Below are 22,911 nucleotides of genomic sequence, written 5' to 3'. Positions count from 1 at the left end.
GCTCCTCCATGACAGGGACAACAGGTCACCAGCATCAGCCCAGGTTTCCCCTAAGAGCCCAAGAAATGGCAGGGTCACCAGGATTGAAGGAAGTGTTAGAAGTTGTCACCACAAACTTTCGCGGTGTCATACGTCAATCACATCTCAGTAAAGCCAGGGAGAAGTGGAACTTCCTTGTAAGGGAAAAAGACTGTTGGCAAGAATCCACGTAGCAGAAACGGAGAATCATGGAGCCCATGCTCCTGGGTAAATGTGTAAGTGGCTTGACTGGATGGAGACCGTGACTTGTGTCATTTATTTCATTAACGAACTTCTTAACACATTCCATTTTTAAATAAATGATTTATTTACTTTCAACTTTAATATTATATGGCAAAAAAAAAAAATAAGAGACAAACATGGTTGGCTACTTTTTCAAATCATGAGAATTTATCTCCTGCTTTTTAAAAATGATCTGTGAGGAAGTCCATCTTGACCTGTTTTCAGTGACCCATCACTTTTCAGGAATCTGTGCCAAAAATGGTTGTAAACCCGGAGCCTCACCTGGTGCTAGGTAGACACAAGTGCTCTATTAATGCTGGTGGAGGGAAGGGCTGGATGAATCCTTTTACTCCTGGCACCCAGGTGGACATCCCTGAACTGGGCCTGATGTGCCTGGGGAGATGGGGAAAGGGTGGGCTTCCCCCGGGGTTGAGTGGGAAGACCAGGCATTCTGGCTCTGGGGTGGTAGATTCTGCCCAAGCCCAGGCCCCATGGGCCCAGCGCTGGGTGGGATTCATCACTCTGGGTGAAGACATAGCCCCCAGGATACACTGCTGTTGACAACCACGAACGAATGCCTCGAAAATGCCAACATCGTACCTGGAAAAAGTGACTTCTGAGGCAATGTGAGGAGCCAGCCAGGCCGAGCTGGGCTGTTTGTCCTTGAGCCCGTCCCTCCCCATCTCTGGCCTCAGTTGCCTTATCAATAAAAGGAGAGGCTGGACAAGTGGATTTTGAAAGGCTTTCCCCGTCCAGTTGTGGAGTTCTGGGTTAGAGATGCTGAGAAAAGCTACGGGGCAAGGGTTCACCGGGGACCAAAGTCAAGGAGATGGAGCGGTTTCAAGGGAGAGGAAAGGGACCAAGGATTTTCACAGTGAGCCTTTATGCCCAGGCCGCCTGCCCGGCCACTCTGGCGTGGAACTGGCCAGGGCCTGGGGTGCGGCTCAGCCAGGACAGAAGCCCTGCACAGGCGTGGTGGCAGCTCTGAGGGCCAAAGTCCAGGAATCCTTATCAGCTTCTGCACAGTGACTCAGAGCCTGCTCAGGCTCACCAGGCTGGGGATTTCCTGACCTGCCGGAGCCGGGGAGGGGGGGAGGGCGGGAGGCAGAGGTTTCCTCCTGCCGAGAAAGAAGATGTGAATCCAAGAAGTTCTGTCTTCAATGAAGTGAAAATATCCCCTTCCCTTTCACCCACAAACCTTACTGGAAGGGTTACAGGGCAGAGGCTCTGATCCTCTGGCGAGGCCCCAGCCACTCCTGGGGCGTTGGGGAGAAGAGAAGAGAAGCTGAACACAGATTCACTTTCATGCTTTCGGGCAGTTGGGTTTGTGGCGTGTTTTTGGCGAACACAGACTAAGTGCTCCCTACAGAGCAGGCACACGCTAAGCCCGTCACCAATGTTGTCTTACGGAGATTTCTAGCAATCCTGTGAGGTCAGGTTGGGAACAGCATCTGCATTTTACAGAGGAGAAGCCTGAGGTTCCGGAGAGGGGCAACAACCTGCCCAAGGTCATGTGGCAGGTGTGGGTAGGAGACTACAGGTTCAGGAGGCAGTGGTACTCTCAGCTGGGTCATAGTCATAGCGTCACCAAAGGACTGAAAACAGGAAAGAAGGTTGGGCCGAGGGAGGTGAACCATTCAGCAGATATGCCGAGGGCAGAGAGGCAGGGCCATGGCCTTGGCTTGAGAAGGGCCGCAGAGTCACTAAAGGCCCCAGAGACACGCAGAGTCACTAACACCAACCGACCATCCAAGGAACAGCGCTGTGTTCTGAAGAGACATCCCAGCTCTGTAAGCCTTGCCTCTGTTTCCCATCTTTAAACCTTGGGGGTTTGGTATGTGAATGGAATGAGATAAAATATGGGCAGGACCCTTAGCAAGAGGTACACAGGGATCACTTCAATGTCAGTTAGCGTTGTTAGATTGTTATTACTAAGACTGATGGGTCCCTTTTACAAAAGAGGAAGGAGCTAAGGCTCCGTGAGGGGCCTCTACTACCTTCTGTAAGTTGAAAGAGCTGAGTTGGAGACTCTTTCAGTGCCCAGAGACCGCTCCCAAGCTGGGCAGGTAGCAAGGGGTAGGACAGGGAGAGAGTTCACTCCCCATGCCCCACTGAGCCCCAGGGCTGCCTTACTCAAGAACAATGCCCCCCACAGTGTCCAGAATATAAAACCTCCCAGTTCTCAGCCTCCCAGGTGCCCAGACAGCTTTGAGGTCTGAGACAACGGTGATGATCCTATGAGCGCAAAACCCACTGGGGATCCCTGCTGCTCTGTGAGGAAGGCAGAGACAACTGGGCAGCTAGCTGCCATCAAGGGAGACTCCGTTTCTGTCCATCAGTGCTTGGTGCCCAGAATCCACCTGACCCTCATGGAGAGACTTCCAGCATCTTCTCCTTGAAATCCCTCCTGTCCTGCTCCTGGCTCTCTGGCTGCTCCAGGCGGCTGTCCTCGTCCTGGCTGACCTTGCTGGGTGTCTTCAGAAATCTGGAAGTCAAGCCCCAGTTGCAAATCAGCCCCTGCCCCAGCTGCTTCCAGCCCACCCAACACCACCACTTCCCCTTTTCACTTTGGCCCCTAGGCTACTCACCTGAATAGGAGTTTCTGCCCGGGTTCTTTCTTAATGATATTCAGCTTATAGTAGTGGCGCAAGGCACGAGACATCTTCTCATAGGTCATGTTCACCCGGTTCTAGAAGGCAAAGCAGTCCCACATCACCCTCCTCTCCCCACCCCACTCCTTCCAAGCCTCAGTTTCCGCACCTGGAAAGGAGCAGGTTGAGGACGCCTGGGTGGCTCAGTTGGTTAATCACCAACATCACCCTCCTCTCCCCACCCCACTCCTTCCAAGCCTCAGTTTCCACACCTGGAAAGGAGCAGGTTGGGGACGCCTGGGTGGCTCAGTTGGTTAAGCATCGACTTTTGCTTTCAGCTCAGGTCATGCTCTCAGGGCTGGGAGATCGAGTCCCACGTTGGGCTCCACACTCAGCCAGGTGTCTGCTTGGGATTCTCTCTCTCTCTCTCCTTCTGCCCCGCCCCATGGTCACTCTCACTCTCTCTCAAAAAAAGTATCTGTCTCTGTCTCCTTGCTTTCCATCCTCCACCCCCCACCAATTTCTTTAAAAAAAAGAAAAAGAAAAAGAAAAAAAGGAGCAGATTGAACTGGGTGGTTTCTTAACCCCTCCAGTTCAGATTGCTCTGACCATTTCTAAGAGTCTTTTGAGTTTGGAAGGAGAAAGGCAGGGAAGGGATGGAGGAGAAATAATGAGCACTACCTACGGGGTTGAGAACCATGGGGCAGGAGTAAATCAGCTGTTGCTCTTACTTTAAAAAAAATTGTTTAAAGATTTTATTTATTTATTTGAGAGAGAGTGAGCACAAGCAGGAGGGGGGGCAGAGGAAGAAGTAAACTCCACGCTGAGCAGGGAGCCTGATGCGGGGCTCGGCCCCAGTATCTCGAAATCTTGACCTGAGCCGAAGGCAGACGCTTAACCAACTGAACCACCCTAGCACCCTTCAAGCATTGCTTTTAAATATCAAATGTCACCAGTAGCAACAAATACATACATATTTAGTTGAAAACACAGAGAGACAGCATGGAAAGGGGAGCACAGCGGTAGGAGGAAATCACCATGAGCTGTGTGACTTTAGGTAAGTCATTTTATCTTTTCTCTCTCTGAGGGGTGAACAGTGCAGAGTAAGGGCAAAGAGACTGGGCTTTAGTGTCACCGTAAGCCCCAGCTCCGCCATTTGGCAGTAGCAGGATCTTGGATAAGCTTCCTTGCCTCTCTGCATCCGTTTCCCCGGCCTTCAAATGAGGATAAGAACATTCATCTTGCAGGTGTGTTGTGAGGCCTAAATTAGCTAATCCCTGTGAGCACTTAGCACAGTGCTCGGCATGTAGCATATGCTCATTAGATGGAATTGCTGCTCTCTGGGCCTCAGTTTCCCTCCCTGTACTACATGGGGACTGGACCAGGCGAACACATGCAGCTTCGCATCATTTACATCCTTCCAGCCACCAATACCCTGAGGGGCTTGCATGCATGGGTATTGGTGCATGGGTGGCACAGTTGGTTGAGAGCCCAACTCTTGATTTCCTCCCCGGTCGTGATCTTGGCGTCATGAGATCAAGCCCCAAGTGGGGCTCCTTTCTCAGCGGGGAGTTTGCTTTTCTCCTTCTCCCTTGCCCTCTGGCCCTCCCGCCACAAATCAATACATCCATCCATCAATCAACCAATCTTTAAAATAGAGTAGAGCCCGGAGCCACACAAGACCTGAGACCTGGGTTTCCACCCCAGCTCTCTCCAGGAAACCAGGAAACTCGTCTCCTCATCTGGCCCAACTGCCCCACAGCACTTATCGCTCAATTCAAGTAAAAATGCTTTGAGAATCTCAAGTGCTCAGCAAAAGTGAGTTTGAGCGAGTAGATGGCAAGACCCCTGAGTTTCAGGGACAGTCCCCATCCTCCAGAAGTAACGTCATGGCAAGACCCCTGAGTTTCAGGACAGTCCCCATCCTCCAGAAGTAATGTCCTGTTGTCCCCCAGGATCTCCCAGAATAAATTGATCCCAACACTCCTGGAGCTGCTAGGGAAGCTGGGGACGCCCTCCCCTCCCCAGTCAGTTGAGGACCGTCCCCTAGTGCTGACGGGTCCACTCTGAACCCTTGCTCTGTCCCCTTCTGGATGTGTGGAGGCCACCCCGCCTGCTGGCTGCGGTTTACCTTATGGTTTCCCCAGAGTCTGGCAAGCCCGTTTGGATCCACAACTCTGAAGATCTTGGCGTTCTTGTCTTCCCACCGGATGTAGGGCTCGTACCTGGGGTCAGAGAGCAGCTGGTACACATAATCCCACAGCAGCCGGCAGTCTGCAATTGAGCACAAGGGTGTAGACAGAGCTTTCCTGGAGCCGTGAGGACAGGCATTAGGAAGGTGCTCTGGGGCTGTCTAGGCTGGGGCCCAGGCATGCAGTGGATGGTCAAGACGACAGCTTCAACAGGAGCAGTCACGTGTGGGGGCTCACTACCCCATTTATTCCCCCTAACCTTAGGAAGTGGTTACCTTTATCCCCAGGAAGAGATGATGGAATGGACTCAGAGAGGTATGGACAGATTCCCCAGTCACCTAAGTCTCCTAGTGACACACAGACCAAGGAGTCTAACCTAGCCAATACCCTTCATGTGGGGGCAGGTGGCAAGAGCAGGCAGTGGGGGTGCCAGAGGGTGGCCAGAGGCCCGCACCTGCCTCCAGATCCGTCTCTGCCCTTTGGCCCTTCTCCATTAAATTGGGATTATTAAATCTATCCTGTTGAGCCCCCTGGGGAGAGGCCTTGAGAAAATCAAATGTGCCATCTTGGAGGGCAAGTGGCAGAGGGGGCCTGGAGCAAGAGATTTAGTCCCCCTCCCTGAGCCTTGCAGTTGGGTCATTTCCAGGAGGTTCCCTAACCTCTTCCAAGCCACAGTTTCCTTATAGGTGGTGATATGAGGATTAAGTAACATAAACCCAAAAGCCCTTGGCCCAGAGTCTGGTACAGAGTAAGTGCTCAAAGAATATTTTATGTATTTATTTATTTATTTATTTGAGAGAGAGAGAGAGAGAGATCACAAGTAGGCAGAGAGAGATGGGGAAGCAGGCTCTCTGCTGGGCAGAGAGCCTGATGTGGGGCTCCATCCCAGGATCCTGAGACCATGACCTGAGCTGAAGGCAGAGGCTTAACCCACTGAGCCACCCAGGCACCCCAAGTGCTCAAAGAATATTAAGCATCATTATTAAAAAGACCTGATATTTGTGTTTTAGTGATTTGCAGCCATTTCCAACCCAGAAGCTAGGCTTCTGCCCCTTCTGTGGTGTCTTAGAAAAAACCACCCCTTGGCGATGGTTAAGCAGGCGGTTTATCTGTCAGTCTGTCTGGCGGCCTTTAATCAACCCTTTACTGATGAATGTAGAGTGGAATTGTGTCACCTGCTTAGAGTTCAGGCTTTGGAGCCAGACTTCCTGGGGTCACACCCCAGCTCTGCCACTTACTGCTGTGTGATTGATCCTGGGGGAGTCACTTAACCTCTCAGTGCCTCGTTTTCCTTCCTATAAAATGGGTCTTACACAAACCTCCAAAAGCTGGTGTGGGATTAAATAAAGTTCTCAGAATCATACCCAGCACCCAGTAAGCACCCAACCATTTAGAAAGAAATAAATAAAAATTTGAAGGAGAGGAATATGCCATGCCAGTCTCACTGACTATGACTGGCTTCACGGTCCCTGCCCTGGAGAAAGGGCGGGCTTGGCAACCCTGGATAGCACTGCCCGCTGCGGCCAGATTGTGGCCGGCATACGGGACAGTCACCCTATATCCCCCAACAACCCAGCACAGACTCATTCTCAAGCTGAAAACAGCCCTCCTCCCTGCCACCCACCCCTGGGACTTGGCCTCAGCACACCTCCCTCTGGGCCAGGGGCACATGGTCTCCTACTCACCAGCGATCCTGCCATCGATGGGGGCCTGCGGCATGGTCGGGAAGGAGCAGGCTCCCTCAGTCCTGCAGCCCAGCTCTGCACAGTGTGATACGTTGAGGGACTCCTCCCTTCTGAGGGGCCACTTGGCCAGGGAACTTGAGGAGCTGGCCAGCCTGAGGTGTGATGGCTGCTGCAGGAGATTGCTTCGGGGGACCAACGGAAGTGTCCCAGTCCCCTCTGCAAGCAGGTAAGTACCACTGATTCTGTGGGTCCAGAGCCTCCCCGCCCCCGGCCCCAGCCCAGACCCCTCAATGGCATGACTGGGAGCCCTGTGGGCAGCACTTCTAATGCTCTTCCTCCATCCAGTTCCCAGCTGGAAGGTCAGGGAAGCACAGAGGGCGAGGGTGAGGGCCAGATAGACCAGGTGCTAACCCCAGCTCCGAGACAAGTAACTCAATCTCTCAAACCTATTCCCTCGTCTGTAAAATTGTTTGCAAAGCCAAGGGATGACAGAACCAGGTCCAGAATCCAGATGCCTTGTATCTCAGTCCTATGTTCTCTCTAACCACCCAAAAAATATTTATTGAGAACCTTCTGTGAGCCGGCATTGTTCTAAAAACCTTGAGGACAGGGGACCTGGGAGGCTCAGTGGGTTAAGCCTCTGCCTTCGGCTCAGGTCATGATCCCAGGGTCCTGGGATTGAGCCCCACATCGGGCTCTCTGCTCAGTGGGGAGCCTGCTTCCCCACTTCTCTCTGCCTGCCTTTCTGCCTACTTGTGATCTCTCTCTGTCAGATAAATAAATAAAATTTAAGGAAAAAAAAAAAAACCTTGAGGACATACCACTGAACTGAAAAACAGAGCCCCTGCTGTCATGGAGCTTGTATTGTAGCAGTGGGGGACGGTGGTTGGAAAGGGAAAGAGATGATTAAAATGAAAAAGGAAATAGAAACAGTATACAATATGAGGGGGGATGGAATAAAACATTATAAGGTGGATGGGAAATCCTGGGAAAGACAGAGGTACATAATAGTACAGGAAGGTCTCATTGAAGGGTTAACATCTAACAGACATATGAAGGAAGTAGAGAAGTGAGCTATGTGTGTATCTAAAGGAGGGAATTCCTGGCAGAGAGAGCAGAGGCCCTGAAGCAAGAGTGTCTCTGGCTTGTTCAATGAACATGGAGGCCACTGTGGGTAGACTAGCATGAGCAAGTGGGCGAGGGGTGGGAGAGGACAGAGGAGGACAGGAAGTCATTGTAAGGACTATGGCTTTGACTGTGAGTACAATGGGATCCATCAAAAGATTTTGAGCATAGAAGTGACAGGATCTGACTTATGGATCTCTCTAGCTACTCTATTGTGAATAGATGATAGGAGGTCAAGAGTGAATACAAGGACACCAATGCTGATGTCTAGAGGTGATAGGGGCTGGGCCATGGGCAGCAGTGGAGGTGTGTGAAGTGGGTGGGTTCTGGATAGATTTTGAGGATACAGCCAATAGGATTTGTTGATGGTGGGGATTTGAGCGAGAGATAAAGAAAGCAATCAAAGGTGATGTCCAACATTTTGGCCAGAGCAACTGGGAGGATGTTGCAGTTTGCTGAGATGAGGAAGCCTGGAAGAGAAGCATGGCTGTGGGGAGGGTGGTGGGGCAGGAATCAGGTGTTTGCTTTAGGAGCTTTTAGGGTTAGATGCCCATTAGACATCCCAGGAGAGGTGTAGGGTAGGCAGTGTGGGGTGTGAAAATCTAGAATTCACAGAGGTTTGGACATATGTAGGGATCATTAGTACTAGACGGTATTTAAAACCCTAGGTCTGAGTCCAGATAGAGAAAAGCCCCCCAAGCCGTGGGGTACCCCAACACTGAGAAATAGGGAAGAAAAAGAGAAGCTAGAAACTGAGAAGGAGTGACTGTGGAGTGTTCTGGAAACCAAGGGAAGAGTTTGAGGGGAGGGGGGATGACCCACTGGGTTGTAGGCCATGATAATAGATAAGGACTGATGGTGGATGTGGCCATCCCCATGTTCAGGCTGCTAGAATCCCTAATTAGGACAATTTCCACAGGGAGATCAGGAGAAGAGGAAATACTTTGCTGGAGCAGAGAGCAGAGAAATGAGGAGACAGAAGGAGGAGGGCTGCCGAGAGAGTCATAGGGGCCAGGGTGAGGGCTAAGGAGGCAGTGCAGATGGGAGAGCTCAGCCCACACAGCTGCTTCTTCCCTTAGGTTGCCTAGTGGAAGCCTTGCCATCCTTCCCAATGAGGCCAACTTGGGGGAGAGTCCCAGAGCTCTGAGAAGAGCTCCTCACCTTCTAGGAGGCAGGGGCAGCACTGAGTAGACATCTTGTGCCTGAAGGCCCCTCCAGAAAAGGGCCCACACACCAGGGCTTGCCTCTGGGTCTTGATGTACTGGAGCAGCTCATAGAGGACGTCACCTAGGAGTGGAGGAAGGGAGCAAGTCAGTCACCTGACTCTGGGGCGATGGCTGGGGTCAGTCACAAGCTTCATGCTGATGAGATGAGAAGTGGCAGAGTGGAAGTGGGTAGAGAAGACAAAAGCCATGGGGAAGGGGAGGGGAAATGATAGCAGGACATACCTCTGGGTCTCTGCAAACAACAGCCAAACAGATTCCTTTGCTGCAGGCCTGCTCTTGCAAGGAATGACCAGGCAAACATTTATGGAAAGGGGGACGTCTGCCATGCTGAGAGGTGAGCATGCTCCTCCCACCAATGCATCCATCTCCCTCCATCTCTCTCCTGGGCCTACCTGGGTTTCCGTCAGAACATTTTAGAGGGAATCCAGTGAGTTCCCCTGACCTGAACCAGGTGCACGAAGCCGGAAGTCATCCTTGGTGAGAATGCAGAGGGCTCGGCCGTTCATCTCAAACCCATGCTCCCCAGTGCACTGCAGAGCGTACTCCTGCTCAGCCCAGCGCAGCCAGTACAACACGTCCTCCCTGCTCCAGAGTGCTGGCTGGATGCCTGCAACCACAGGGACAGGGACTGGGAGAGAGAACAGGGCAGGGGCAGGAGCTCTCCCTACAACAGTCACTCATCCTTCCACTTCAGGCCCTCTCTGGAATGTCACCTCCTCCGAGAAGCCCACCCAGAATGCTAAATCTGCACCAATGCTGTCCTCTCCTGTCTCCCTCTTGGTTACCATGTCCTGTTCTTTTCCTTCCTGGCACCTGACTTTCCTTTTCATTGCACTTCACATAGTTATACGTTTAAGTTTATGTTCATCATTATCTATGCATTATGTATGCGTTCACTTATTTTAGTTTTGGTACCCCAGCCTGTTTTCCAGTTCTTAATTCAACACATATTTACTGAACTATTCCGTGCCAGGCACCAGGCTGGATGCACGGGGACACATTGGTGTATGTGTTCAGCACCAAGGACAGCGCATGGCCCACAGGCAGTGCTCAATCTATGTTGAGTGATGGTTTAAATGATTAACAGTCCTGTGAAGAAGGCGTGTTATTGTCACTGTTTTCCCAGTGAGTTAGCTGAGGCTCCCAGAGGCTGACTACTCCCAGGTCACACATGCAGCATGAGGTACAGCCAGGTCCAGAATCCAGGTCTGTCTGGCTGCTGCACTCTTCCGGTCTGTTGTGCCAGCTCAGATCTGGGTTTGCTCAGGGAACAGCCCAGAGGACAAAGAAGTCTCCTGCACCCATTTCCAGCTTATGTGTTCTTGTCTCTGGCAATACCCAGACAAGGAGCTGCTTTCTTTTATTCCTCCTCCTTACATGTCTACTCTGCTTGGACCTCTTATGCTCCTAATGCCAATTATTTACCTCCTTCATGTGGGTTGTGTTTAACCAGGCCACCTTGTGACTTTCGTGGACCCTTGGTACTCTTGCCTTCAGAGGCCCCTTCCTCCCTTTATTATTAAAATAAAATAAAATTTTATTTTATGACTGCATTGGTAGAAAGGAGAGTGTATTGTTATATATGAAAACATTTTCTTTTTAAAATTTTTTTTAATTTATTATTTTTTAAATAACATATAATGTATTATTAGCCCCAGGGATACAGGTCTGTGAATCGCCAGGTTTACACATTTCACAGCACTCACCATAGCACATACCCTCCCCAATGTCCAAAACCCAACCACCCTCTCCCTAGTGAAAACATTTTCTTCTGCCTAAAAGTTCGTTTTTTTTCTTTTGACTTCAAAAGAAATCAGAACTTTTTTGTGGGCCCCTAAAAGTATTAGGGCCCCCAGCCCTGTGCCCACCGTGATGGCGGCCTGGTGCTTTGCTTTGTGTGGTGTGTCTCCTTCCAAGAACGCTTCAGCCCTGTCAGGATCCTGTGTCACAGTGGGAGGAGGTCGGGGCTCATCAGGGCTGGTGCAATGGTAGCAAAACTGAGGCAGGGGAGATACCTGTCCAAGGCCACACTTTGGCAGTGACAAAGACTAAACCACCTTGTGACTGTCTTGGTCAGCACAAGAGATAAAACTTGTTTTCATGTTTACAAAAGAAGAAGAAGAAGAAGAAGAAGAAGAAGAAGAAGAAGAAGAAGAAGAAGAAGAAGAAGAAGAAGAAGAAGAAGGAGGAGGAGGAGGAGGAGGAGGGGGAGGAGGAGGAGGAGGAGGAGGAGGAGGAGGAAGAGAAGGAGGAAGAAAGGGGAAAAGGAAGAAAAAAAGAAAGAAGGAAAAAAGAAAAGAAAAAGTACAAGTGTATCATCCCTTTGTCATCAATTCAGCCAATATCTAACAAGCATGGGCCTTGTGCCAGGCACTGTGCCCCTGCTGGGGACCCGGCACAGAGTGAGCTTGGCAGGAGGGTGTACCCAATGACTATCTAATGACAATCCTGCTCAGCCACATGGAGGGAAAGGACCCTGAGCTACAAACACAGAAGGCAGAGCAGCACAGCCCAGTTTGGGAGGAAGGAGAGGCTCCCCTTAACTTTCTTTGGAGACCTAAGAATGAATAATGAAGAAGAAGAAATTTCTGAAGCTAACCAATAAAGTATTTAAGGGGGAAGAAAAGAATGGAGGTGGCAACTGGCCTTCATGTACTACATACCACAAAGCCACATAATCAAGATCTGATGCTATTACGGAGACTGACAAATATCAGGGGGAAAGATGGAGCCTGGATGTATGTGCGTGCGCTCACGCATCTATGTGTGCGTGTGTGTAAATTTAATACACGATAGGGGTTTTAATTCAGTGGAAAAGGATAGTGAATTTGAGCTATGTTAAAACCACAACTGGTTTTTTTTTTTTTTCCAGCTGGAAAAAAAAATATATCTGGACCTTCACTTGTCTCCACTTAGAAAAATCAATTCCAGACGGGATTAAGGCTTAATGACTAGAACAATAGAAACCTCAACAGAAATCGTGGGCGCCTGGGTGGCTCATTCCGTTAAGCATCTGACTTGGGCTCAGGGCATGATCCCAGGGTCCTGGGATTGAGTCTCATGTCAGGCTACCTGCTCAGTAGGGAGCCTCCCTCTCCCTCTGCTGCTCCCCTGCTTGTACTCTCTCACTTTCTCTCTGTCTGTCTCTCTCTCTCTCTTATTATGTCAAATAAATAAATAAAAAGTTAAAAAAAAGAAAAATAAAAGCTTTTTTTAAAAGAGTGGAAATAGGAAACCCACATACATTAAACAAGGGTCGGGTGGGGGACCTCAAACCTCAACCAAGACAGGAAACTCAGAGGCTGTTACATACGTGGAAGATGACTTGACTACATTAAGTTTTGTATGTGTGGTAAGAGACCATAAACGAAACTAAAAGAGGGCAGAATAAAAGGAAATATTTGCAGCATAGATGACAGATAAAGGGCTAATGTCTATCATGGTGAAGAGCATCTCCAAATGGATTCTTTTTTTTTTTTTTTCCAAGACAAAACGTCTTACCAGCAATTTACAGTGAAGCAGGATTTCTCAGTCTCAGAACTACTGGCATTTTGCCTCCATCATTCCTTGCTGTGGGGGCTGTCCTGAGCTTTGTGGAATGTTCCCCAGCATCTCTGGCCTCTGGGAACTAGATGTGAGCAGCAAACACACACACACACACACACACACACACACACACACACCCACACACCAATAAGATGTGACGACCCAAAATGTCTGCAGATGTCACCGCGTGTCCCCAGGGGAGAGGAGCAAAACTGCCTCCGGTTGAGCATCTCTGCAGCAGAACAGATCCACCAATAAACATGTGGCAAGACGTGACACCTCACTAGTCAGGGACAGACACAATCAGAGAATGAGATAGCGTTTTTTTTTAATGATAACACCTAACCCTGGCAGGAAGGCAGGGAAAAGGACACCTTGCTGGTGGAAAGAGGAATTTAGAGCTTCCGTGGGAGATCAGCCCAGTGATTGCAGAAGGGCCTGAGACACAAAAGCTGAGCGGTGTCAAAGCTAGAAACCACCCGATAGCGAGATTCAGAAGTGTCAGGGGTGGGCCCCTCGGCCAGCCAGGGCTGTTGGGGCTCGGGGGCCCATGGGCCATTGCATTTTTGTGGCATTGCCTTTTTCATGGTATTTGGGGCTGTCGGCCTGAAAATTTAAGACTATGATTCCTGAGTCAGAGGAGTATATGGGCCTGTTTGGCCAGAGGGTGGGGATGGATTCCACACCCTCCCCAGCCATCCTGCCTCCAGGGAAACACTAGAACTACAGGAAGAGAAGGAAACCGTAAACTTGGCAGACAGTATCAACCACAGATGTGGTCCTGCTACCCAGTCCAGAGACATGGGCTGGGGATGTCCCAAGCTGCCTGTGACAGACTCTGAGATCACAGAGTAGAACTTGAAAATGAAGCCTGTCATTGCCCCAGAGTGTGATTTAGTTTTTCTTTCACTACCTCTTGTTCACGCCTATCCTCGCCTTTCATCCTGTTGCTGCCAGCACCTCCAGTCCAGTAAGTACAGAAAAGGGACCTTCCCGTTCCTCGTGTTTCAAAGAATACTAGGGGCATAAAGGGCCTTCCAATAGGATTTGAGCCCCCAGGGAAGGATCAAATTCCAAGCAGTGGATCAGCCACCTAGCTCAGGGCCAAATCTCCAACCCCAGGGTCTGGGTCCCCAGCTCAGCCCCTTGCTGGCCAAGTCACCTACAAAGCATTCAACCTCTCTGAGCCTCCATTTCCTCCTCTATGAAATGGGATAACATTTCACTGCCTGGCGGGGCTGCTGTGCTGTTTGAGGGGCAGGATGGAGCAGGGGTTAGGAGCCCAGGTTACATACTGTGCAATCCAACATCGCCTAAGAGCCATGGTGGGAATGCATCCACCAGAAGATATGTATGCGAATGTCCCCAGTGGCTCTGGTCATAATAGAAAAGAAGTGGAAACATTCCAAATACCCATCAGTCTGAGAACGGACAATCAAGTTGTGATGTTTCCATGCAATGGAAAACAGAGAGTACAAGACACTGCTACTCAGGACACATGGCTTAAAGCTCATTGATACTCTGCTGAAGGAAAGAAGCCAGATGTAAAAATGCCGTCAAGAACAGATGCTAATATAGGGGGAGAAATCAGAAGAGCGGTCCCCCTTGGCCACTTGGAGGGGAATGGACTGGAAAGAGGGACAAGGGAACTTGCTGGGGCACTGGAAATGGTCTAGTTCCTGATCTCAGTAGTAGCTGTACAGGTGTGTCCACATTTGTACACTTGAGATCTGTACACATGACGGTATGTAAATTATCCCTAAAGGAAAAGGAGAAACATACAACGAAAAGGATCGATGATGGTGGCAGGCCAGCTGGAAACTGGCAAAACGACTGTGTTTCAGTGTCCTCATCGGCAAATCGAGGGTGGTGATGGAATACAGTACCAGCGACATGGGGCTGTCATCGGGATTCTATGGAATAACCAGTGTAAAGACCAGTGTCTGGCACGTGGTCTGCGCCTTCCAAGACAAGTGGAGCTCTTGACATTAGCCGAGGTGACACAAGTAAAAAGCTTGGCAAATGGCCCCCCCCACACCTAAGAGCTCCATAATTGCTGGCAAGTGTTATCTAAGGCATCCACTACCCGCCCCCCAGACATCTTCCTGACCCCGTTACTGGGATAAGCCTAACAGAGTCTCCCCTTACCAGTCTGACCACCCCTCAAGGGGCTTTGCCTAGGCTCCTTCCTCTCTTGGTTGTGATCCATGATATTTTCAGTTCCTCACATTAACCATCTTGTGTCTCAAGACTCCAGCCTGGGGGTACCTGGGTGGCTCAGTGGGTTAAAGCCTCTGCCTTCAGCTCGGGTCATGATCCCAGGGTCCTGGGGTCAAGCCCCATGTCAGGCTCTCTGTTCAGCGGGGAGCCTGCTTCCTCCTCTCTCTCTGCCTGTCTCTCTGCCTACTTGTGATCTCTGTCTGTCAAATAAATAAGTAAAATCTTAAAAAAAAAAAAAAAAGACTCCAGCCTGATATCACCTTACTTTCCCAGCTCCAACCACATGATCACTGGGGATTTCCAGCTCAGCTGCTTCCTGGCTTTTGGACAGGTCTGGACAGAGTCCCCAGCTGGGGAAGCTGGAGAGACTGTGGGTCCAAGACACTGTTGGAGGGTTTGTGTATCTCCCTGAAGAGTCAGCACTACCTCTCACCCACCCCCAAGAGTAAGGCAGAACTCAAAGCCTCCCCTCCCTGTCCTGGGCCACATGACCCTCCGCTGTGTTTATCACTGGGCATCTTGCTTAAGCAGTCACTGTATCCCCCGCTAGAATGTCAGCTCCATGACCACAGACTTTGCCAGTCCCAGTCACTGCTGTCTCTCCAGCACCTTCAGCAATGCCCGGCACATAGCAGATGCTCAATAAACATAAACTGTCTAAATGAGTGAGCTGAAAGACTTCTAGGCATCCTGACCAGCTCCCAATCCCACCCAAACCAGGTCTCTCTTTCCATGTCATCCCTTTCACTCTCTTGCTCAAGAAACTGACATGGCTCCCAACTATGAACTTCAGCAAGTCAAAACTCCTCTGTTTTGATTTTAAGACCCCCTCAAGCTGCCCCTCCCCTCCTGAGCAAAGCTATTTCCCAGCTACTCCTCACCATATCCCTTGCAGTTTGCTAGGTAGAGTGACCTCTAGAATGACAGAGCTGGACCAATCATGAGCAACCAAATCCAGAACTAACAGCTGGTTTCTACCTTCCTGGCAGGGTTCGCAGGAAGAATACAAGAAACCGTAAAATGCTTGGCCAGTCTGATAAAAATGGGAGTCGCCATCATCCCATACTGGAGGCTGTTGCTCAGAGTGAGTGACAGCTGTAGGGTCTGAGGTATCCGAGTTTGAATCCCAGCCCCACCATTTTACTGGAGGCTGACTATGGACAAGATCATTCTCCCCACTGTAAGACCAGTGTTCACATCTGTTAGGCAGGGATAATAAGAATCTACTTTCTAGGCCCATTTAGGTGTATTTAACTATAGTAAACACAATATGCCCAGCACAATGACTGGGCAAGAGTAAAAACTCAACAAATGATATGTATTATGATTACCAACATCCTCACTGATGAAGCCTGCCTGAAAACAGAGGGAGCAGCTTGTTTCTATGCCATGATTGCTGTAGCTTGTCCTTGGTTTATTGAGGGTCACTGTCTGTCCAGGGTCTTCAAATCCATCACCCCATTCTTTGCCTGACTGTCTCAACTGATACGGCCTTTCTTGGTAATCACACTCAGCTTTATGGTCACCAGACATTGGGCCAGGGCTAGTAGAAACAGTTGTATTGTGTCCTGCACAAAGGCACCATTGGAGGGAAGGGATGGGAGGGTATGGATGAAGCCAAGCCCAGCCCTGGCTGGCTTTGGCTTGGCTTCCTCAGAAAGGAGAGGTCTTTTTAATCAGCACAAAGATGTACACGGTCTAGCCCTGACTCCAGGAAGAAGGAGGTTCTTTGTTGCCAGATCATGGGGTTTTGGAATCTCCCATCTGTGTGTTGTTTGCCACATTCCCTTTCATTGGCAGGTGGCAACATCACTGTGAATATTCAAAGCTTCCAGAACATTCCCTTTGAGCCTCCAGCCTCCCCATTTCATCCCACCCCACCGCTCTCTTGACATCTGCATCCATCTAACTTACTGCTTTTCATATGCCTCAACCTAGGGCAGAGTTTCTCAGACCATTCTGACCTCAACCCACAGTTAAAAAAAAAAATGCTTTCTATATCATGACCCCCACACACGTATATAAAAAGAGCCCAAAGTATTCATGAAACATTCTTTTTCATTTTTTAAAAATACTTATTTTGACCCACTAAATTGGTTTCATTCCTTAGTGAGTCCTGACCAAAAACTGAAAAGCACTGTTAGGACATAGCTATATAAAATGAAGCCCTCAAATGTATTTTTTTTTTTAAAGATTTTCTTTATTTATCAGAGAGAGCACAAGCAGGGAGAAAGGCAGGCAGAGGCAGGCACCCGGCTGAGCAAGGAGCCCGATGTGGGACTTGATCCCAGGACCCTGTGGTAATGACCCGAGCCGAAGGCAGACACTTAACCAACTGAGCCACCCAGGCATCCCCCAAATGTATTTCTAGCAGCAGCAGCAGTGTCACCCAGAAGTCTACTAGAGATAGAGCTCACTAGAGGCTGTGCCCCACCCTCAAGCTACTGAATCAGAATCTGCATGTCAACAAGGCTCCCAAGAGACTCATGTACATGGAAAAATAAAGTGCCGGGGACTCTCTGTAAGTGAAGGGTGTGAACTTGAGCAGCAAGTTCATCTGTTGGAATTCCCCCAAGAGCCTTTTCCCTTGTTTGACATGGCCAGAGAGTTGCTGAGAGGTGTCATCCCTCTGCCCATGACATCTGAAAATTGCAGGTGGCACTTTATGGTCTCTTCCCATGGCTTATTCACACCTAGGAGCTTTGAAAATCACTTTCAAAAGGCAGAGACACCAGTTCCTCTGTATCCAATGGTGGTAAGTTCAAGTTCAAGAGGGTTTTTTTGTTTGTTTGTTTGTTTTTGTTTTTTTTTGTTTTTGGCCAGGGAATGAGCTCCAGGAAAATGCAGAGAGTCAGGACCAAAATCTATGTCCTGGGTGTGAGGCCCCTCTGGCCATCAGCTGCACAGATGACTTTATCATGTGGAGTCTCAGTGCATCTGTCATCAAATGCGGACACGCTGGTGACCAGCTCTAAACTGCCTCTTCTCAAAATCCCCTGAGCTGTCCCAGGAGGTTGCATCATCTCCACCCAGACTCCCTCCCTGGGGGACCTCAGCCCGGCTCCTGCAAGGGGTCCTAGGGGCTGGACTGCCTTCACAGCTCCTGACTCATCCTGGCCTTGGGAAAACCCTCCAGGATGCAGACTTGGGGGAGGGGCTATGTGAATCCTCTTCTGCTCTCCACTTCCAGAGAAGAAGGCATCATTGTGAGTCTCCTTGTGAGTGCAGGGCACCGTGCTGGAGCCTCATGGATCCAGCCCCTCTGTCCCAGCCCACGTCCTGTGACAAGACTGGACAGTCATCCTCAGAGGGGACTTTGAACTACTCTAATGCACATCTTTGTTTGTCAGGCAAATAAACACGGAAATGTAAGCTCTACAGGGAAATTGTTGGTGTGTTCCCCTCATTGCCAGCTCATAAAGCTATAAGCAAGATTTGTTTTGTTGGAGAAATGAAACCCTGCCATTTGTGATGATGTGGATGGAACTGGAGGGTATTATGCTGAGCGAAATAAGTCAATCTGAGAAAGACAATTATCATATGATCTCCCTGATATGAGGAATTTGAGAGGCAACGTGGGGGCTTGGGCTTGGGGGGTAAAGAAGGAAAAAATGAAACAAGATGGGATTGGGATGGAGACAAACTATAAGAGACTCTTGATCTAACAAAACAAACTGAGAGTTGTGGGGGGGTGAGGGGGGTGAGGATAGGGAGAGGGTGGTTGGGTTGTGGACTGTGGGGAGGGTATGTGCTATGGTGAGTGCTATGAAGTGTGTAAACCTGGCCAATCACAGACCTGTACCCCTGATGCTAATAATACATTATATGTTAATAAAACAAAATTAAAAAAAGAATGTGAGGCTTGGATGAGTAAATATTGCTACTGAAGGAAAAAAAAAAAAAAGATTTATTTTGTTGGTTCACCTTCCTGCTGAGGCAAATCACCCTGATGATTAGAAGAGAAGCCAGAGGTGGAGGAGGGAATGGGGTGGACAACTGAGGATAAATGTCAGAGAGATGCCCAGCAGTGGAAACCTGATTTCAAGAAACAGGAATGACATCACCCCAGCCATCTGAAAGGGCAACCCTTCATTAGGTGTCAGCAGTTTGCTTATTTGGGATGTTGTTGAGAGGAAAATGAATCATTTCATATACCCTATCTTTTAAGACTTTCAGGTATTTACTAAGGGCCAGAACTGGGTTGCCTGAATATTTTCAGAAGTAAATATGACTCATGAAACCCAAGATGAGAAGCATAGAAAATGCTGCTGGGGCCCTGCCCATGGCCCTTGGCTTTCACCTCTACTCTCTGAAGGCCACCAAATGCCGAATGTCAGCCCCTGACTTTGCACCTGACTTAGCCAGTGCAAAGGGGGACGTGGAAAGCTGGAGAGGAATGGGAAAGTGGGGATGAAGCCAAGCCAAGCCCTGACTGGGTTTGGCTCAGCTTCTCCTCAAAGGAGGGGTCTTCTCAATTTGTAGTGGAGTCAATGGAAGCAGCTTCACCCAAGGGCGGATGAAGAACCTGCTTCCTTACCCTGGGGCTGGGAGGACTCAGGGTGTACTCTCACTGCCCCCCAGAGGTCCCCATTGGGAGTGAGCTCCAGTTGCCCGCAGTGCTACAATTTAAAAATTTTTAAAAAAGATTTTAGGGGCACCTGGGTGGCTCAGTGGGTTAAAGCCTCTGCCTTCGGCTCATGTCATGATCCCAAGATCCTGGGATCGAGTCCCGCGTCGGGCTCTCTGCTCAGCAGGGAGCCTGCTTCCCCCTCTCTCTGCCTGCCTCTCTGCCTACTTGTGATCTCTGTCTGTCAAATAAATAAATAAAATCTATTAAAAAAAAAAGATTTTATTATTTATTTATTTATTTATTGAGAACCTGCCTGCAAGTGGAGAGAATCCCAGGCAGACTCTGCCCTGAGCATAGAGCCCAACACAGGGCAGAGATCCCACAACCCTGAGATCATGACCTGAGCTGAAACCAAGAGCCAGACACAACCCACTGAGTCACCCATGGGCCCCTACAATTTAAATTTAAATTAGATTTCCTTCTCTCTTCTATGGGGAAGTATTTCAGGGTCTGCTTCTGAAGAAATCTAATCAAAGACAATAGGATTAGTACCTAAGGAGTTCTAAATAGATCACATGACCCTGCTCCCGGAACTGAGTAACCAGGGAACCAACTGGCTGAAGAGGAGAGGAAGTTCTTGTCACTAGAAATGGGCAGGAGGGCCTGGTAACCATCTCAGAGGGGCCCCATCAAAGGGGGCTTCAAAAAATTAAAAGGCTGGCATAATTGTATTTACCAAGGTGATGACTACATTTTCTAAATCCCCACTCCTCCTCCTGTACCCTCTTACCCAGTAACCTTGAGCTAGGCACCTAGTGGCAGGGAGGTCACTGACCTGGGCAGAACACAATCTTCTGGCCCTCAATTTCCTTATTTGGAATATGAGTGAATTACTCAAGGCAGCATCTAGGGTCTCTATTAGCGTTGACATCCTCGGACTTGGTGTGCCAATTATGGAAGTAGACTTTGAATATAGGGGAGGCCATGGGAGGTAATCTGGAGGGCCTTGTGGGACCTGCAAAGAATTCTGTCCCTCTCTGAGAATTGGTGTCCTCAGCTGCCATAAGATGACATCAAATGTCCTTCTCAGCAGTAACACCCAGGGTCTTTAGGTCCAGCCCCAAAGTCCCATTTTCCCTCATCACCGTGGCTTGGGTTGGGAACAGAGCCCAAATCCTACCTTCCTACCGATGTAACCATTGCCAGATATCTTCTTGGAACATCCCTGAGCCTCAAGCTACCAGTCAGGGTTGGCATTTGGACAAAACAAAGCAACAGAGGTTCTTTGTAGAGCTCCTTGCTCCTCTCCCTAGATCCCACAGCTACTTCGCTCCACCACAGTTCTGAGGCATGAGGGCCTCCTTCACGCTCTGTGGCTTTCTCATAGCCATGAGTCCCCATCTTCCCACAGGCTCTGTTCCTTATTAAAAGAATGCCAGGCTATGGAGAGGAGAGGCAGAGGCTTTTGGGGGCAACCTGGTCTTCCCAAGGCCTATGAAGTCATACCCAACATTCTGCTCAACCCAGCTGGTGGCTGAAAAAGCAGCTCAAGGCCAGGATATCAGAAGGATGTGAAATCAATTAGGCAGTGTTCCAGCCACTGTGTGAGCCCAGCAAGAAGTGGCCTGGATGCTTCCCAGCCCAGATCACACGTACCTGCCTATGCTGCCCCAAGAGCCCCACTCAGATTAAGACCTCCCACTGGCAGGCAGCTGGCTGCCTAGCCTACGATTCCCATGGCTTAGGAAGTATGTTGAAAACTCTCTTAGAAGACTATCAGCAGGACCAAGGTTTGGCCTTAGCATGGAGAGCCCACGTGCTCTTGAGCCTTAGCTCTCCCACCTCTCAGCTCTGGCAGTTGAAACATAGGCATAAATACAGGAATCTATGGCCTGTTCTCTGGTTATGAGCTTCCTCGGGCAAGAGCATAACTTAGGAAAATGAAATAAAAAGATATAGCCAGTCGGTTTCTTGTGGTGCTCTTTGGGTTGATTTGATTGTTCTACATATTCCTTTTTTTTTTTTTTTTAAGATTTTATTTATTTATTTGACAGAGAAGGAGAGAGCACAAGCAGAGTGAGCAGCCGGCAGAGGGAGAGGGAGAAGCAGGCTTCCCGTTGAGCAGGGAACCCCATGTGGGACTCGATCCTAGGACCCTGGGATCATGGCCTGAGCCAAAGGCAGATGCTGAACTGACTGAGCCACCCAGACTCCCTGTTCTACGTATTCCTATGCTTCCCCCCCACTTCCCAATTTTTGACATTACACATATGCAACTTTTGAAACAATAACAGTTAAACATAATTATTTAAAAGAAAGTTCTACATACATAGAATTTTTGTTCACTGTTTAACTCCATCCTCCTCATTGGAAAAAGTGTCCCCAACTCCTTGTCTTTGGATTAGAAAAGATCCCATAGCTCATTTGATCCCAACCCTCATCTTACTAATGAGGAGACTGCCTGCCCGACCCTCACCCTTGGCCATGTCAACCACATTCCCCACCGTGAGCATTCACGTTTCCCTCTTCTGATTTCCTCACCAATGAAAAGTTAAAGAAAACCCAGCAAAGAAATAGCAGATGGAGGGAAGGTAGTTCCTCAAGTAAGAAGTTCATGGGTCACATCTATGTCCTTTAAAAACATCAGCCCAGGGGCGCCTGGGTGGCTCAGTGGGTTAAAGCCTCTGCCTTCGGCTCAGGTCATGATCCCAGGATCCTGGGATCAAGCCCCACATCGGGCTCTCTGCTCAGTGGGGAGACTGCTTCCTCCTCTCCCTCTGCCTGCTTGTGATCTCTGTCTGTCAAATGAATAAATAAAATCTTTAAAAAGAAAACAAACAAAAAACCACATCAGCCTGGGCCGCCTGGGGGGATTAGTGTGTTAAGCGTCAGACTCTTGATTTCGGCTCAAGTCGTGATCTCAAGGTCATGAGATCCAGCCCCAAGTCATAGGGCTCCACGTTCAGCGGGCAGTGAGATGCTTGAGATTCTCTCTCTCCCCCTATCCTTCTGCCCGTTCCCTCCTCTGCTCTCTCTCTCAAATAAATAAATAAATCTTCAAAAATAAAAATAAAAATAAAATGAAAACATCAGCCTTTTTCCTCCTCTCTACTCACGGAGTCTTCCGGGTAGCTTGCAGATTCCCCCTTCACCCAGCAAGTTCATTCTAGCTTCACATCTGGCCTGGGTGTCCGGGGGTGGTGTGGCTGCCTCCGGCCTCACAGAAGAGCTGGCCAGTGCTCCCTCCTAGAAAGAGGAAAAACCAGGTCAGTCAAAAACAAGCCTTCTCAGGGAAGGCTCGGTCATCCTTAAATGTATTAAGAATTTTTCTTAAAGGGAAAGAGCATCCATCTCTGCATCTATCTTAAAGGTAGGAACCAGGTGGGGGCACCTGGGTGACTCAGTCAGTTAAGTGACTGCCTTTGGGTCAGGTCATGATGCCAGGTCCTGGGATAGAGCCCCATGTAGGGCTCCCTGCTCAGCGGGGAGTCAGCT

General features: G+C 49.4%; 1 protein-coding gene across 1 annotated transcript in view; it reads right to left on the bottom strand.

Moving 5' to 3' along the window:
• Positions 1 to 338: 338 nt before the first annotated feature.
• ETV7 (ETS variant transcription factor 7) overlaps positions 339 to 22,911 on the bottom strand; it is a gene marked incomplete at its 5' end in the record, with an annotated part of 46,219 nt that continues 23,646 nt past the window's right edge. Inside the window, 7 exons of the mRNA XM_080805930.1 lie at positions 339 to 2,746; positions 2,850 to 2,950; positions 4,984 to 5,126; positions 6,730 to 6,945; positions 9,016 to 9,141; positions 9,523 to 9,687; positions 22,533 to 22,662. Coding sequence (XP_080662056.1) covers positions 2,629 to 2,746; positions 2,850 to 2,950; positions 4,984 to 5,126; positions 6,730 to 6,945; positions 9,016 to 9,141; positions 9,523 to 9,687; positions 22,533 to 22,662 — 999 coding nt within the window. The 3' untranslated portion in view covers positions 339 to 2,628. The remainder of the gene's footprint in view (positions 2,747 to 2,849; positions 2,951 to 4,983; positions 5,127 to 6,729; positions 6,946 to 9,015; positions 9,142 to 9,522; positions 9,688 to 22,532; positions 22,663 to 22,911) is intronic.

The sequence above is a fragment of the Martes martes genome (assembly GCF_963455335.1).
Source record: "Martes martes genome assembly, chromosome: 6".
Lineage (NCBI taxonomy): Eukaryota > Metazoa > Chordata > Mammalia > Carnivora > Mustelidae > Martes > Martes martes.
Note: the sequence above shows the minus strand (reverse complement) of the source record. Positions and strands in the feature narration are given on the sequence as shown.